The sequence below is a fragment of the Staurois parvus genome, unplaced genomic scaffold, assembly GCF_062004578.1.
Source record: "Staurois parvus isolate SC_StPar_1 unplaced genomic scaffold, SC_StPar_1.0 ptg000607l, whole genome shotgun sequence".
NCBI classification, from domain to species: domain Eukaryota; kingdom Metazoa; phylum Chordata; class Amphibia; order Anura; family Ranidae; genus Staurois; species Staurois parvus.
The window spans coordinates 1,258,263-1,277,220 of record NW_028318403.1 but is presented as its reverse complement, the minus strand read 5'-3'; the positions used below and the strand labels follow the sequence as shown (position 1 = coordinate 1,277,220).

Below are 18,958 nucleotides of genomic sequence, written 5' to 3'. Positions count from 1 at the left end.
CAAAGCCTGTCTCTCTGGGATAGGCCAGGGCTGTATTAATAGTTATGCTGCCATCTGCATAGCTCCACACCTATGATCCAGAAGCTTCTAAGCTATCAGCCTGGCAGCAGCTAAACACACTGAGCAGACCTAACTAGCAGAATGCAGCAACACTGATTACAGTGTGCAAACTAAGTTTTCCTAAGTTTACTATCTATCCAAACCTAGCACCTATTTAGGAGGATGCTACAATGAATTGAGCCCTCTTTTCATACATAGACATACAGTGAATAGAAATGTATTCTTAATTACAATTATGGTGTGGTACATCTCCAACAGACAAGTCTTCATAAATCTTAATGCCCCAGCTGTTATCTACAATAGTGCGGGCTGAATTACACCATACATCCCAGACCTTGTATTATTTTCAAGGTTCCATTTTACCCAGGAAAAATCATGTAGCCAGTTAATTCTGAACTCCCACCTTTTATGGATGCTCTATGTTAGTGGTTACTTAAGTAGTAAATGAAGGATACTGGCCAGTCAATATCTGGATAATTGAAACAACATTGCCCTGCCTCGCCACTATTTCCACCTGTGAGAGTAGGTCAATCTTCTCTTCATCCTTCAGATTAGGGGGCCTGTAGCGTACACCCACTATTAATTTATTAATTTCCTGTTTGTTTTTTCCCCTTGAAACTTCAGCTACAGGGGATTCCACGCTCTCTCTTGCACCATTGGTAATATCATCCCTCGTGTTCACTAGCAACTCACTCTTGACATACATGCACACCCCACCCCTCTTCTATCTACACTGTCCCTTCGATACAGGGAGTATCTCTGAACAGTCACAAGAAAGTAATTTGAGCTGTCAAACCAAGTTTCATGTGTCCGTAGATCCTGTTCTTCCATTTTATTCACCAGACTCCTTGTTTTAGTGAACATGACTGTTTGTACGGGTACATATTATTTTCTCCTTGTGTGTACTGAGGCTGCAATAGGATTTTGCCAGCGTATGCACATTCATCTTAGGCACTATAGTTATGCTACCAACACTGACCACAGCAGAGTTTCACCCTTTCCATTTAGGTGCAGTCCATCACTGCCATAGAGCTGGTAACCAACCGAAAACCAGAAACCCAAAACACTCCTTCCTGTCCCTCAGCCAGTTGTTAAGTTCCCTAAGCTCCTGCTGCCTTTCTAGTGTGGCTCAAGGTACAGGCGGTATTTCTCAGAATACTGCCTTGGAGTTACTTTCTTTAATATATCTCCTAAGTCCATGAAATAATTTTTAAGACATTCTTCCTGCAACGTTGTCATTGATTTCTATGTATACTGTGACAGTTGGGTCCTCCCCAGCCCCACCCAACAATCTGTCCACCCGATCCACCATGTGTAGAACCTGAGCGCTTGGTGAACAACATACTGTTCGGTGATCATGATCTTTGTGACAGATTTCCCTATGTGTCCTTCTAATTTCCCTATCTGCCCTTCTAGTAAGGGGATACTCTAATGGGGAAGCATGATGTAAGGGGGCACTCTACTGGGGACACCTGATGTAAGGAGGGGTTACTCTAATCTTACTTCAGGTGTATCCATCAGAGTACCGCTTTACTTTATATGTCCCCAGCAGAGTGTCCCCTTACATTAGGTATCAGCTTTATGGAGGCACTCTGATGGGGACAGGTAAAGTAAGGGGGCACTCTGATGGGGATACCTAATGTAAGGGGTACACAGAAAACTGACATTACATATTATTGAAATGCTATGAAAATTTTACTGATCAGACCTCCTTGAAATGTAATTCAATACTCCTGGCATACAATGTGAGTTTCTAATAAGGAATTAAACTGAACCTATCACATAGTTTTTACCAGTGCTACATTCATAGGCTGTGAATTGAATAGGCCTTAATTGAAGTTTACCCTTGTTATTTTGTTCAGGTAACATCAACTGTGACACAGACTGCAGTTTTTATAACCTGGAAAAGGCACTAAATCTGTCAAGTTTACCGCATGATGAACGTCCAGTGGCCAACTGGAAAAATGTCTGTATAGTGTATCTGGACTTTATCTTGTACACTGTTGTCAGTCTGGTAAGATCATTTGTAAACCTCAGCAGTGTCTTATCATAAGTAAGTTTAAAATATAATTAAAGGCAAAAGTCTTCTTTGCTTTTTTTTTTTTATAGTTTTTTTGAGTGGTGAGGTATTAGGAGAACACCTATAAGTTTTATTATTGCTATCTGTGCCCCTGTTAGGGAGATTCACTTTATTTGTCCTGTTTACTAAAGTCATCAAAATGTGAAAGTAAATGAAAATACCAAATTTTGGGCTGACACCAATGGGGACACTAGTTCTGGTGACCTTGGGGACACACCAAGATTCCCTTACTTTGGAGGATATCCAGTGACTTCCTGTTTTGGCTATGAGACCGGAAGTGATGGGAAATCTCCCCAATAGGACACAGATTGCAAAAAAATGAACAGGGTTTAAAACCCTCCCTGACTATATCCAAAATAAAAAAAAAGACTTTGCCTTTAGTTACACTTTATGGTCTAGAATGCTTCAGTATCAAAGGATTGCTATATGGGTAACCTATGAATAAAGGGGATGAAGAAAACATTAGTGTGTCACTAAATATATTATATCTTATTTACATTGTTGCTATTATTTTTATTATATATTTTTTCTCGTACTCATATTTTTCTGTTCAGCACTTATGTTCTTATTTTTGTGTAATTATTTTGACACTCTAATCATTATTGACTATTTGGTTTTAACCACTTGCCTACCGGGCACTTTTACCCCCTTATTTACCAGGCCAATTTTCAGCTTTCAGCGCTGCCGCACTTTGATTGACAATTGCGCGGTCATGCAACATTGTACCCATATGAAATTTTGATAATTTTTTTCTCACAAATAGAGCTTTCTTTTGGTGTTATTTAATCGACACTGGGCGTTTTACTTTTTGCGCTATAAATAAAAAAACTGCAAAAAATTTGAAAAAAAAAAAAAGTTTCTTTGTTTCTATTATAAAATTTTTCAAACAGGTAATTTTTCTCCATCACTGATGTGCGTTGATGAGGCAGCACTGATGGGCACTGATAGGCGGCACTGATGGGCACTGATAGGCAGCACTAAAGGGCACTGATAGGCAGCACTAATGAGGTGGCACGGATAGGCGGCACTGATAGGCAGCACTAATGAGGTGTCACGGATTGGCGGCACTAATATGCAGCACTGATAGGCGGCACTGATAGGTGACACTGATGATGGGTACTGATAAGACGGCACTGACTGGCATCACTGCTGGGCACTGACTGGCGGCACTGACTGGCACAACCGCTGGGCACTGACTGGTGGCACTGACTGGCAGCACTGCTGGGCTGCACTGGTGGGTGGCACTGGTGGGCAGCACTGGTGGGTGGGCACAGGTGGGTGGCACTGGTGGGCAGAGGTGGGTGGGCACAGGTGGGTGGCACTGCTGGGCACAGGTAGGTGGCAGTTCTGGGCACAGGTGTGTGACACTGCAGAGTGGCACAGGTGGGTGCACTGCTGGGCACAGGTGGGTGCACTGCTGGGCACAGGTGGGTTATCTGCTGGGCACAGGTGGGCGGAGCTAGTGGGCGCACTGCTGGGCACAGGTGGGCGGAACTTGTGGGTGGCACTGCTGGGCACCGATCATCAGGGCACTGATCATCAGTGCCCTGATGATCGGTGCCGATCCTCGCTCTGACAACTGCCGGTTCTCAGCAGTGCTTTCCTCACGATCTGACAGCGTGAGGAAAGTGCAGCCGAGAAGCGGCACTTGCATTTCCCTGTGATCAGCGTGTCATTGGACACCGCTGATCACGTGGTAAAAGGCCGCTGTGATTGGCCTTTTACCTCATCACGTGATCAGCTGTGTCCGTAGGAGAGCGCGTTCTGGGAGGACGTCATATGACGTCCACCCAGAACTGGCCAGCCGCAGTGCAGCCGTCATTCGGCTATCTGCAGTCGGCAACTAGTTAATTATGACCCCATGGAGGGGATATTGTATCGATATCAGATTGATATGAAAATCTTCTATGTTCTTTTTAGCCCTGATGAAGGGGCACTTAGACCCCGAAACCCGTTGGCTTTTTGAATTGTACCCCTGACCTGTAATGGAAAAAAGTTGTATCTGGAACTCTAAGCCAGTGTTTTTCAACCTGTTTTCAGTTTTTCCCTTGAAAAGTATTTTCAGTCATGAGGCACCCCTGTCCAAGGACTATATGTCGCGAAACGCACGCACAATCGTGCTCATTCCTGACACACAGACAAATGCTCTGCTTTTTAGGGGTACCATTAATTCTTAATAATACCCCATACATTGGCAAACTCTGGGTGTTTTTGGTGTGGTGCAATTTTAAAAAAAAGAGTCAGGGTCAACTTTCCCAGCATGTGGGTAGGGCAGCACATTGAAATAAAAGGGCTGCCCTACACTCAGCCACACAGATGTGAACCAAGGACTTTTTCACCTGTGAGGTTGGAGGGCAGTAAACCATGTAGTTGAGCTGCTTTTACCACCCCCAACTGCTCCCCTTTCAGCTGCAGAAGCAGCGGATGGGGTATACACATGCTGTGGCCACAGCTGGAAGTATACCTTCAGGTGAATGGGTTGCACGTAAGCCATCCCGCAACTGTGTGCACATTGCACACGATTTTGGTGTGGTCATTCTGCATTTACGGGGTTAAAACAAGTAGTGCGGATGCAACATATTGCCTCATTGCCACCTGTTAAATGCTTCTGAGAAGTGATCTGAGCAGCAGTCCTTGTTGCTATTATGAACAAGTCCTAAAAAAGCAGTTCTGAAAGGACGGGAATAGGGGGTCAAGAATACAAGTAACATACATACACACACACACACACACACACATATAAAAACAAACACACATATACATTTAAAACACATACATACAAACACGTGCAAACACACACATACAAACAAACACATGTACACACAGACATATGTACACACACAAACACATGTACAAACATACAGGCACATGTACACACACACATACAGACACATGTACATACACATACACGTACACACACATACAGACACATGTACAGACACATGTACTTACACACGTTAACATACACACACACGTACACACAAACACACATACAAACATGTATACAGCCCTATAAAAAGTTGCAGTAAATTGCCTAGGGGGAGGAAGAGAGCACAGACCACACTCCCCCTCCCTTTTCTTTCACTTTAATGAGTAGTCTGATGGCTCCCAGTTCCAATGTACCATGTAGCTGGGGATCAGGAGCTTGGGCTCAGAATGCCACGGCACCCCTGAATACCTCTGGCGGCACCCCGGTTGAGAAAGACTGCTGTAAGCAGTGGTGTGGTGCTTCAGTTTCAACTCTTTTTATATCTTATTTACAGACCTGGATCTGTGAACATACCACAATGGATATGGCCTTGTCCTGCAGCACTGCTGACTGCTATACCCAACATTAGTGATACTAACTGGTACCGTATGTTCAACAACCCATAAAGTATTAGAAGCCACAAAGATGACTATCACAGCTACAGGCCACTGATGCATACTGCGTCATACCATTAGCTGCCTGAAATTCTTACTAGCTGATAATATGTCTCTAGGCCTTCAGCTGAATTTGCACTCTTAGTGTACAGCTTGCCTAAAATCTGCCCATTCTCTCACTATAGAGAAAAAGTTTGTAAAATAAACCCTAGTTTTTGTGGCATAGTGTATGATGAAACAGTGTAGGAGCTGTAGAAGAAATCCAGCCCTGCATATTTGTGTTATCATTTTGCCAACGAATGAATGAGGCATGGATAAAAAACCTCTCTCATACATTTATTCATTTAGTACAATCCACCACAAAGCAATTTAGCCCAGATAATGTTGGTATGGGTGAAACCTTCAATGTTGGATGGTTGTCTGGACCTATCTGGACTTTCAGGTTGAGCAGTGGCTGCTATTTAGTTGCAGGGGCGGACTGACCATTTGGAAACTCGGGCACTGCCCGAGGGCCCGAGGTCAGTAGGGGGCCCCATGAGATGCCCCTGGTACCTTTTTCATAGGCTTTTTTGAGTTTGAGCGAGGACACAGAGGCCCCATGATCCCCTATTGCCCGGGGGCCCCATGAGTTGTCAGTCCGCCCCTGTTTAGTTGTGTAGCTTTGCACAGAGTACAGAGGCAACAGCAGTATCTGGACAGCACTCTTCTCCTGGGCAACCCACCATCAGGTAGCTCCACATACCACTGTCTCCCCTTCACTGCAACCTTGTGGTGCTCTCTCTCCTTTCCTCTCTGCCGCCTCCACACTCCACTTCTTCTTGCTCCATTCCATCAGCCAACCACCTTTCTACAGACCAAGCTAAAATGGCTGCCCCCTGCACTGGAGACGCCATAGATAATCATTGCAAAGTGGTCTCCTTAAAGATGGCTTCTTTACTCTTCTGCATTAATGAATATTCAGATCATTAGTGTTGCTGGCAAGATTTGATGACACCTTTGCCCCTCCTCCTGGCCAGGGACGGCCCTGCCCAGATGGGAGGGCCTACATTCAGTCCCAAGGTATATATGGTGGAGGGCACTCATTGTACTGTTAGCTCTGATGAAGAAGGGTTCCCCTTCAGCCTCACTTTGAGAGTCTACCCTCATGATGTATTGAACTGTATTGTTGCTGTATTGTCTCCCATTATATTGTAAAGTGCTGAGCAAACCATTGGCGCTATATAAATCCTGTATAATAATATTAATGATGTGACTCACACTAGCTCTACACTTCAATTTCCTTTGAGGATCAGTTTATGCTTGTTATACTTCCTTGTTTGTGAGTATATATATTTTTTATTTAATAAATTCATAGTTATCTGAGGTAATGCGCAAGGTTGGTACTAGAGATGAGCGAATTATTCAAAAATTCGATTCGGCTGATTCGGCGAATTCGTGGAATAAATTCGATTCGAGTCGAATATATTCGCTGCGAATTTAACTTATAAAAAGGGTGTTTCTAGGCTTCAGAGAGCCTTTATATTAGTGCAGAACACTGTACCTTTAATTTAAATGCCCTTGGAGTCTGCTGGGGAAGAGAAATAATACTGTCAGTCAGTATGACATGCAGATGAGTGCCGTCGATCTTAGAATCACCGCACACTTCACTCATTTGGGCAGTCAAGGGGCCAAAACCAGAGTGTGGAGACACAGTGTGGCGGTGGAGGCAGCAGCAATGGGAGGCCATACAGCACCCTATGAAAAAATGGAACCCACCAGCAGTGTGAGGAGACCTGAAAGTGGCACATGGCAGAGTGTGGCGATGGAGACAGCAGCAATGGGAGGCCGTACAGGGACCCATGACACACTCTGGACCTGGCAGCAGCATGAGGAGGCGGTACAGGGGCCCATGACAGATTACGGGCCTGGCAGCAGCATGAGGAGTCGGTACGGGGGCCCATGGCAGATTACGGGCCTGGCAGCAGCAATGGGAGGCCATACAGCACCCTATGACAAAATGGAACCCACCAGCAGTGTGAGGAGACCTGAAAGTGGCACATGGCAGAGTGTGGCGATGGAGACAGCAGCAATGGGAGGCCGTACAGGGACCCATGACACACTCTGGACCTGGCAGCAGCATGAGGAGGCGGTACAGGGGCCCCTGACAGATTACGGGCCTGGCAGCAGCATGAGGAGTCGGTACGGGGGCCCATGGCAGATTACGGGCCTGGCAGCAGCAATGGGAGGCCATACAGCACCCTATGACAAAATGGAACCCACCAGCAGTGTGAGGAGACCTGAAAGTGGCACATGGCAGAGTGTGGCGATGGAGACAGCAGCAATGGGAGGCCATACAGGGACCCATGACACACTCTGGACCTGGCAGCAGCATGAGGAGGCGGTACAGGGGCCCATGACAGATTACGGGCCTGGCAGCAGCATGAGGAGTCGGTACGGGGGCCCATGGCAGATTACGGGCCTGGCAGCAGCAATGGGAGGCCCGTAATCTGCCAGCACCCTATGACAAAATGGAACCCACCAGCAGTGTGAGGAGACCTGAAAGTGGCACATGGCAGAGTGTGGCGATGAAGACAGGAGTAATGGGAGGCCGTACAGGGACCCATGACACACTCTGGACCTGGCAGCAGCATGACGAGGCGGTACAGGGGCCCATGACAGATTACGGGCCTGGCAGCAGCATGAGGAGTCGGTACGGGGGCCCATGGCAGATTACGGGCCTGGCAGCAGCAATGGGAGGCCCGTAATCTGCCAGCACCCTATGACAAAATGGAACCCACCAGCAGTGTGAGGAGACCTGAAAGTGGCACATGGCAGAGTGTGGCGATGGAGACAGCAGCAATGGGAGGCCGTACAGGGACCCATGACACACTCTGGACCTGGCAGCAGCATGACGAGGCGGTACAGGGGCCCATGACAGATTACGGGCCTGGCAGCAGCATGAGGAGTCGGTACGGGGGCCCATGGCAGATTACGGGCCTGGCAGCAGCAATGGGAGGCCGTACAGGGACCCATGACACACTCTGGACCTGGCAGCAGCATGAGGAGGCGGTACAGGGGCCCATGACAGATTACGGGCCTGGCAGCAGCATGAGGAGTCGGTACGGGGGCCCATGGCAGATTACGGGCCTGGCAGCAGCAATGGGAGGCCATACAGCACCCTATGACAAAATGGAACCCACCAGCAGTGTGAGGAGACCTGAAAGTGGCACATGGCAGAGTGTGGCGATGGAGACAGCAGCAATGGGAGGCCGTACAGGGACCCATGACACACTCTGGACCTGGCAGCAGCATGAGGAGGCGGTACAGGGGCCCATGACAGATTACGGGCCTGGCAGCAGCATGAGGAGTCGGTACGGGGGCCCATGGCAGATTACGGGCCTGGCAGCAGCAATGGGAGGCCCGTAATCTGCCAGCACTCTATGACAAAATGGAACCCACCAGCAGTGTGAGGAGACCTGAAAGTGGCACATGGCAGAGTGTGGCGATGGAGACAGCAGCAATGGGAGGCCGTACAGGGACCCATGACACACTCTGGACCTGGCAGCAGCATGAGGAGGCGGTACAGGGGCCCATGACAGATTACGGGCCTGGCAGCAGCATGAGGAGTCGGTACGGGGGCCCAGGGCAGATTACGGGCCTGGCAGCAGCAATGGGAGGCCCGTAATCTGCCAGCACCCTATGACAAAATGGAACCCACCAGCAGTGTGAGGAGACCTGAAAGTGGCACATGGCAGAGTGTGGCGATGGAGACAGCAGCAATGGGAGGCCGTACAGGGACCCATGACACACTCTGGACCTGGCAGCAGCATGACGAGGCGGTACAGGGGCCCATGACAGATTACGGGCCTGGCAGCAGCATGAGGAGTCGGTACGGGGGCCCATGGCAGATTACGGGCCTGGCAGCAGCAAAGGGAGGCCGTACAGGGACCCATGACACACTCTGGACCTGGCAGCAGCATGAGGAGGCGGTACAGGGGCCCATGACAGATTACGGGCCTGGCAGCAGCATGAGGAGTCGGTACGGGGGCCCATGGCAGATTACGGGCCTGGCAGCAGCAATGGGGGGCCCGTAATCTGCCAGCACCCTATGACAAAATGGAACCCACCAGCAGTGTGAGGAGACCTGAAAGTGGCACATGGCAGAGTGTGGCGATGGAGACAGCAGCAATGGGAGGCCGTACAGGGACCCATGACACACTCTGGACCTGGCAGCAGCATGAGGAGGCGGTACAGGGGCCCATGACAGATTACGGGCCTGGCAGCAGCATGAGGAGTCGGTACGGGGGCCCATGGCAGATTACGGGCCTGGCAGCAGCAATGGGAGGCCATACAGCACCCTATGACAAAATGGAACCCACCAGCAGTGTGAGGAGACCTGAAAGTGGCACATGGCAGAGTGTGGCGATGGAGACAGCAGCAATGGGAGGCCGTACAGGGACCCATGACACACTCTGGACCTGGCAGCAGCATGAGGAGGCGGTACAGGGGCCCATGACAGATTACGGGCCTGGCAGCAGCATGAGGAGTCGGTACGGGGGCCCATGGCAGATTACGGGCCTGGCAGCAGCAATGGGAGGCCATACAGCACCCTATGACAAAATGGAACCCACCAGCAGTGTGAGGAGACCTGAAAGTGGCACATGGCAGAGTGTGGCGATGGAGACAGCAGCAATGGGAGGCCGTACAGGGACCCATGACACACTCTGGACCAGGCAGCAGCATGAGGAGGCGGTACAGGGGCCCATGACAGATTACGGGCCTGGCAGCAGCATGAGGAGTCGGTACGGGGGCCCATGGCAGATTACGGGCCTGGCAGCAGCAATGGGAGGCCCGTAATCTGCCAGCACCCTATGACAAAATGGAACCCACCAGCAGTGTGAGGAGACCTGAAAGTGGCACATGGCAGAGTGTGGCGATGGAGACAGCAGCAATGGGAGGCCCTACAGGGACCCATGACACACTCTGGACCTGGCAGCAGCATGAGGAGGCGGTACAGGGGCCCATGACAGATTACAGGCCTGGCAGCAGCATGAGGAGTCGGTACGGGGGCCCATGGCAGATTACGGGCCTGGCAGCAGCAATGGGAGGCCGTACAGGGACCCATGACACACTCTGGACCTGGCAGCAGCATGAGGAGGCGGTACAGGGGCCCATGACAGATTACGGGCCTGGCAGCAGCATGAGGAGTCGGTACGGGGGCCCATGGCAGATTACGGGCCTGGCAGCAGCAATGGGAGGCCCGTAATCTGCCAGCACCCTATGACAAAATGGAACCCACCAGCAGTGTGAGGAGACCTGAAAGTGGCACATGGCAGAGTGTGGCGATGGAGACAGCAGCAATGGGAGGCCGTACAGGGACCCATGACACACTCTGGACCTGGCAGCAGCATGACGAGGCGGTACAGGGGCCCATGACAGATTACGGGCCTGGCAGCAGCATGAGGAGTCGGTACGGGGGCCCATGGCAGATTACGGGCCTGGCAGCAGCAATGGGAGGCCATACAGCACCCTATGACAAAATGGAACCCACCAGCAGTGTGAGGAGACCTGAAAGTGGCACATGGCAGAGTGTGGCGATGGAGACAGCAGCAATGGGAGGCCGTACAGGGACCCATGACACACTCTAGACCTGGCAGCAGCATGAGGAGGCGGTACAGGGGCCCATGACAGATTACGGGCCTGGCAGCAGCATGAGGAGTTGGTACGGGGGCCCATGGCAGATTACGGGCCTGGCAGCAGCAATGGGAGGCCATACAGCACCCTATGACAAAATGGAACCCACCAGCAGTGTGAGGAGACCTGAAAGTGGCACATGGCAGAGTGTGGCGATGGAGACAGCAGCAATGGGAGGCCGTACAGGGACCCATGACACACTCTGGACCTGGCAGCAGCATGAGGAGGCGGTACAGGGGCCCATGACAGATTACGGGCCTGGCAGCAGCATGAGGAGTCGGTACGGGGGCCCATGGCAGATTACGGGCCTGGCAGCAGCAATGGGAGGCCCGTAATCTGCCAGCACCCTATGACAAAATGGAACCCACCAGCAGTGTGAGGAGACCTGAAAGTGGCACATGGCAGAGTGTGGCGATGGAGACAGCAGCAATGGGAGGCCGTACAGGGACCCATGACACACTCTGGACCTGGCAGCAGCAAGAGGAGGCGGTACAGGGGCCCATGGCAGAAGTGGCGAAGCGTAAGCAGCTTAAATTGTAGGCCATACAGAGGCCTATGTTAAAAATAATAACATGTTTGGGGCATGATTCATGGCGGATTTAGTCAGTTGTGTCAGGAACTGGTGGTTTGAAATCCAGACTAATCCACGCCTAATTCATTTTCACAAACGTGAGTCTCTCCACACTTTGGGTGGACAGTCGTGTCCTCCGCGGAGTTACAATACCTCCTGCCGCACTAAACACGCGCTCCGATGCCACGCTACTGGCCGGGCATGACAGCCTTTCAAGGGCAAATTCAGCTAGTTGGGGCCAAAGGTCAAGTTTCGTTGCCCAGTAGTCAAGGGGATTGTCTACCTCGGTTGGCAGGGTGCTGTCCAAGTAGGCCCAAGCCTGTTGTTTGAGGTCCTGCTCCAGGTCCACCTGATGCTGCTGCTGCTGCGGCTGGTTAGTAGTTTCCTCACTGCGCTGGTGAAGAAAGCTACTCATCATCGACTGCAGACTGAGGCAGCCGCTGCTGGTGGAGCTGCCACTGCTCCTACCACCCCACCCCTGGAGCGGGGGCTGGGGCAGGCAGAACCGCCGTATCTTTATCACGGTTTTCCCAGGCCACCGAATGGCGACGCTGCATATGCTGACGCAACGCTGTAGTCCCAACATGGGCCCCCTGGCCACGCTTGACTTTCTGGCCACATAGTCGACATATGGCTACGTTTACTTCCTCGGGCGGCTTGACGAAAAATTGCCACACCGCCGAGTAGGAAACTTTGCCCCCGCTACTCCTCACTGGCTGACTGCTACTTCCTCCGTGCACACCAGCACCACTACTGGCCGTGGTGGTAGGCTGCAGTGGAGCTGGTGCTCTACTCCGTGGCCGTTTGCCTCCACTGACACTGCTGCGACCCTGCTGCCTCCTGGGCAACCCACCGACTGTTTTGCTCGCTGCCAAGCTGGCACCCTCTTCTCCTGATGATGCGGAAGCAATAGCCTGATGACGACGAGGCTGCCAAGTGCGATCAGCCTCATCATCATCAATTAGGGTCTCCGCCTCACTACTAGCCCCCTCGGCTGCGTGTGGGTCAGGAGACAGACCTGTCTCTAGACCGGCTACCGAGCCACTCTCCTCGCCAGTACTTCTTCGCCTGGCTGCTGAAGAGGCGGATGTCTCCCCCCGTTCCTGACCGCCCTCTGTTAGCTCTTCCTCACTGTACAGTGGGGCTGAGCCCACAGCATGCGATACTTCACTTGGTGAGGGAACACCAAAGGACAGGGGCAGGTAGAGGACACGTGATTTCAGTGGGCTTGCTCCCGGGCCATGCCAGCTAACGGTTGTGTCTGACGTACCCACTGACCGTTGGCTGTAGGTGTCAGAGGTGACCTGGGAAGAGGAAGACGACCGAGCCAACCAATCGATGACGGCAGGGTTGTCGGTGGAGACACGACCGCTGGATGACACCGAGAGCACTGGCCTCTGGCTGCGACTAGTGCTGCCTTGACCCCTTCCTCTGCTGCCATGTCTGCTCGCTCCTGAAACATTGCCTCCTCTGCCACTCCTCTGCGTGTTGTCTGACATACTCTTTAATTCAATGATTCTGTGTCCCTGAGTAACGATTCTGTGTCCCTGAGTAACAATTCTGTGTCCCTGAGTAACAATTCTGTGTCCCTGAGTAACAATTCTGTGTCCCTCTGTAACGATTCTGTGTCCCTCAGTAACAATTCTGTGTCCCTCAGTAACAATTCTGTGTCCCTGAGTAACGATTCTGTGTCCCTCAGTAACGATTCTGTGTCCCTCAGTAACGATTCTGTGTCCCTGAGTAACGATTCTGTGTCCCTGAGTAACAATTCTGTGCCCCTGAGTAACAATTCTGTGTCCCTGAGTAACAATTCTGTGTCCCTCAGTAACGATTCTGTGTCCCTGAGTAACGATTCTGTGTCCCTGAGTAACAATTCTGTGTCCCTGAGTAACAATTCTGTGTCCCTGAGTGACGATTCTGTGTCCCTCAGTAACAATTCTGTGTCCCTGAGTAACAATTCTGTGTCCCTGAGTAACAATTCTGTGTCTGTCCCTGAGTAACAATTCTGTGTCCCTGAGTAACAATTCTGTGTCCCTCAGTAACGATTCTGTGTCCCTGAGTAACGATTCTGTGTCCCTGAGTAACAATTCTGTGTCCCTGAGTAACAATTCTGTGTCCCTGAGTAACAATTCTGTGTCTGTCCCTGAGTAACAATTCTGTGTCCCTGAGTAACAATTCTGTGTCCCTGAGTAACGATTCTGTGTCCCTCAGTAACAATTCTGTGTCCCTGAGTAACAATTCTGTGTCCCTGAGTAACAATTCTGTGTCTGTCCCTGAGTAACAATTCTGTGTCCCTGAGTAACAATTCTGTGTCCCTCAGTAACGATTCTGTGTCCCTGAGTAACGATTCTGTGTCCCTGAGTAACAATTCTGTGTCCCTGAGTAACAATTCTGTGTCCCTGAGTAACAATTCTGTGTCCCTCAGTAACGATTCTGTGTCCCTGAGTAACAATTCTGTGTCCCTGAGTAACAATTCTGTGTCCCTGAGTAACAATTCTGTGTCCCTGATTAACAATTCTGTGTCCCTGAGTAACGATTCTGTGTCCCTCAGTAACAATTCTGTGTCCCTGAGTAACAATTCTGTGTCCCTGAGTAACGATTCTGTGTCCCTCAGTAACAATTCTGTGTCCCTGAGTAACAATTCTGTGTCCCTGAGTAACAATTCTGTGTCTGTCCCTGAGTAACAATTCTGTGTCCCTGAGTGTACAATTCCACTGTGTGAACGATGAGGGCATAGAAGAGGTCTTTGGGAATAAATCCTTGGGAATAATGCTTAGTAATTATAGGGTCCAAAGGCAGTTGGAGGGATTACAGTGTATAAAAATTTTAAAATAGAGATAAGCCAGATCTATTTTTTATGTGAATGCTTAAATGCAGGCAAACTCTTATTTATGCTATTATGTTTACATTAATTCTAACGATCTGATTTTCTACAGAATATGAATCAACAGACTATGATCACATACATATGGTTCAGTATGGTAAGCCACTAATCTTTTCTGTTTTCTATTGAACGCACAACTGTGAAATGGTTCCAATAATTTAACAAGTTTCATAAATAAAAGCAAAGAAATTGCTTCAATGTAGTATAATTTGTTGATTAACACTTGAAATTACTAATCTTTTTCTTTCATGCTGTCACTGAGGGGAGATGAAAATGGATTTTAGGGGAGGTTGTTAGAGGTGCACATGGGCTGGCAAACCTTGTATAGATATTGGTTGTGGAGGAGTGAGTGAGTGGTCATTGAATGCATTCTTCATTGGAGAAGTAATGAAAACCTACATTGATAGGTGCTGTTGGGAAAAGGAGCTTTGGGTCTTTTTGAAGGAAGAATTCAAGTGGTGGGACAAAATAGGGAGATTGAGAGAGGAGAAGACAAGTAAGGGAGGGTGGAATAGGATGGAAAAAGGGGGAAGAAGAAGGGGATAGGGAAGAAGTAGAGCAATGAGGAGGAGCAGAAGAGATGGGATAGGTTAGGGTGAACATGAATCTTGCAGGGAAGTGCTTATAAAATTAGGAATTGGGAGTCTATACTGGGTGATAGTCTATCCAAGGTGACCAAATTTTGAAGAAGGTTTTTTGGATATCATATAAAAATAGTGGTCAACTTTTCCTGTATTGTGATGCCAATTATTCTCTGGTTAATGCTCACAAAGCACACCAGTCCTCCTCTGCCAAATAGGGCTGTGTTGTATGGCAGAGCTTTGTAAATCTCAGGACAGCTTGGACAGAAATACACATCTTTTTGACAGAAGAAACAGCTATCATACATCTACTTCATCTATGTGTTTAGCTGCTTGCCTAGAGATCAGCTTTAAAGAAGAACTCAATGAAATACCACTGCATAGGTGCCCTAATATTTATGTATTGTGTTCTTTATTTCTTGCTTTCACATTAAGTAGAGTTCCATGTTTCAATGCATGTTAAATAGTTTGTTTGGACCAACCTGACCCAAACAAAATATTTTCATTACTAAACGATGTGACTGCTGTGTGTGCAGTACTATTACTATGTAACTTGGACTGTAGCTGATACCTGCTCTGGAATTGCTTTCTTTATTGATACTGTATTATCCTTCTGCAGTGTGGACAGGGTTGAACTTAATATTCATTAATGAAGAAGTGCAGCAGCCATCTTAAAGAAGACCACTTTGCAATGATCGTCGATGGAGTGTCTCCAGTGCGGGTGGGAGCCGTATTGGCTAGGTGTGGAAGACGGTGATTGGCTGATGGAACAGAGCAAAGAGTGCAATGTGAAGGCTGCAGAGAGGAAAGGGGAGAGGGCACTACAAGGTTACAGTAAAGGGAGGACAGTGGTGTGTGGCCAGAGTTTTCAGGAGATACCTGACACTGTGCTGCCCAGGAGAAGAGTGCTGACCCTAGACTGTTCTTGCCATTATACACAGTGCAGTGCTACATGTGATGGCATCTGGATCCTGAGAGCCTTCAGCGGGGATCAATGTTTCACTTGCTGGACATGGTGAGTGACTGTGACCATCAGTAGACTCTTGCCCATCAGCAGAGGACCTCCGCTACTAGTGGTGCAGTGGTTTATCTTCCACTGGTGCAATGTGTTTACTGCACACGGGCTCCAGGGGGCACTGTGCTTTGACCCATAGGGTACCCATGGATGATACGAAGCTGCATCTTGCACTCTCTAGCTCCCAGGGCCTCTGTCATGGGGGGACACATGTAGGGGGCTCTAAAGTCTACAGGGACACAGCCACTAAGGCCATGGGTATCCTGAGCTGCCAACTCCGCTGTATTTTCTGAGCCTCCTCTCACTGCAGTGTCCTTTGTGTGGGCGGGGCGTCGGTCAAACTGAGCCTGGAAGACGTAGAGCAGAACCGACTGGACCTGTAGTGTGTGCCTAAGAGGACAGGGCCACATCAATCAAATTGGTTGGTGGTGCTGTGGTGGTGAAAAGGAAGGGGGGTCTGGGGTAGCATTTGTGGACTACCCTGCCTATTAAATGTAAGTCCAAGTAATGCTGCTGCACAATTCCTTTCCTATAACTGTGAGCTGACATTTCTGCAAACTGGACTGTCTGTTTGCCATATGGGGATGTCTGTTTGCTGGATTAGGTCATCTCTTTGCCATATGGGAAAGTCTCTTTGCTGGATTGTGACTTCTCATTGCTGGATTAAAATGTCTCTTTGCTGTATGGGGCTGTCTCTTTACTGGATGGGGATGTCTCTGTGCTTGATTGGGCTATCTCTTTGCTATATGGGGATGTTTCTTTACCGGATTGGGCTGTTTCTTTGCTGGATTGGACTGTCTCTTTGCTATATGGGGCTGTCTATGTGCTTGATTGGGATGTCTATCTGCTTGATTAGGATGTCTTTTTGCTATATGGGAACATTTCTTTGCTAGATTGGGCTGCCTCTTTGCTGGATTGAGCCATCTCTTTGCTATATGGTACAATCTTTTTGCTGGATGGCGATGTCTCTTTGCTGGATTGGGATGCATCTTTGCTATATGGGGATGTCTCTTTGCTGGATTGGGCAGTCTTTTTGTTGGATTGAGACGTCTCTTTGCTATATGGGGATGTCTGTGTGCTGGAATGGGCTGACTCTTTGCTGGATTGAGCCATTTCTTTGCTATACGGCACTGTCTCTTTGATGGATGGAGATGTCTCTGTGCTTGATTGGGCCATCTCTTTGCTGGATTGGGCTGTCTCTTTGCTTGATGGGGTTGTCTCTTTGCTGGATTGGGCCGCATGTTTGCTGAATATATTGGGATGTATCTGCTGGATTGGAATGAAATGGCCATCTGAAGGAATGAGTAGAGGGAATTAAATGGGCAAGTAGAGGAAGGTAGGGTGAATGTTTTATCCATCTCCCCTATCCTTTACATGCCCATTTCACTGTGAAATGGGCTTGTAAAGGAAAGGTGGGGGGATAAAATGGGCATGTAAAGGAAGGGAGGGGCTTTACTTTTTACCCTACCTTCCTTTACATGCCAAAATAATTCTCCAAACTACTTCCTTCACATGTCCATTTCATCCCCCCTTCCCTCCCCAATGGTATATACATATGTATATATGAGTGTATAGTTGTGTTCCTTATATATTACCCTCTTGCCTACCGGGCACTTCACCCCATTCCTGCCCAGGCCAATTTTTAGCTTTCTGGGCTGTCACACTTTGAATTACAATTGCATGGTCATGCAACATTGTACCCAAATAAATTTTTTATCATTGTGTTTACACAAATAGAGATTTCTTTTGGTGGTACGTAATCACCACTGTTTGTTTTTTTATTTTTTGCTAAATAAACTAAAAATACAGAAAATTTTAGAAAACAAATTCTTAGTTTCTATTATAAAATTTTGCAAATAAATAATCTTTCTACAAAAATTTAGGCCAAAATGCACTCTGCTACATTTTTTGTAGAAAATAACCAGTGTGTATATTATTTAGTCTGTAGGAAACTATGGTATATATCTGAAAATTAATCAGTCCTGATGTACTGATAGCCTATCTCATTTCTTGAGGCCCTGAAATTTCAGGACAGTACAAACACCCTCCAAATGCCAGGTCAGTACAAATACCCCCAAATGTCAGAACAGTACAAATACCCCCCAAATTACCCCTTTTAGGAAAGTAGACAGTCCAAGGTATTTAGTAAGAGACATGGCAAGTTTTCTGAGGTTGTAATTTTTTGTCACTTTTTTTGGAAAATGAAGAAATGTTTTAAAAAATGTTTTTTTTTTCACTATTTTTTTTTTTCTACATACTGTCACCAGTGCAATACAGCATCATTGTATAACTGGTGTGGGGGTGATCAGGGTCACTGACTTGTGATCATGTGTAAACAAAAAAAAAATTTTTTTTAAATTTTTCTTTTTTTTCTTTTTTATAAATGTTTTTCTTTTCTATTTATATTTTTTACGTACTGTTACCAGGGCAATACAGTGGTACCATAGTATAGTATTTATTTGGGTACAATTGCATGGTCATGCAACATTGTACCCAAATAAATTTTTTATCATTGTGTTTACACAAATAGAGATTTCTTTTGGTGGTACGTAATCACCACTGTTTGTTTTTTTATTTTTTGCTAAATAAACTAAAAATACAGAAAATTTTAGAAAACAAATTCTTAGTTTCTATTATAAAATTTTGCAAATAAATAATCTTTCTACAAAAATTTAGGCCAAAATGCACTCTGCTACATTTTTTGTAGAAAATAACCAGTGTGTATATTATT

General features: G+C 48.1%; 1 protein-coding gene across 1 annotated transcript in view; it reads left to right on the top strand.

Moving 5' to 3' along the window:
• LOC149449697 (5-hydroxytryptamine receptor 3A-like) overlaps nucleotides 1-18,958 on the top strand; it is a 71,953-nt gene that overhangs the window by 10,008 nt on the left and 42,987 nt on the right. Inside the window, exons 2-3 of the mRNA XM_089692856.1 lie at nucleotides 1,923-2,074; nucleotides 14,684-14,728. Coding sequence (XP_089548982.1) covers nucleotides 1,923-2,074; nucleotides 14,684-14,728 — 197 coding nt within the window. The remainder of the gene's footprint in view (nucleotides 1-1,922; nucleotides 2,075-14,683; nucleotides 14,729-18,958) is intronic.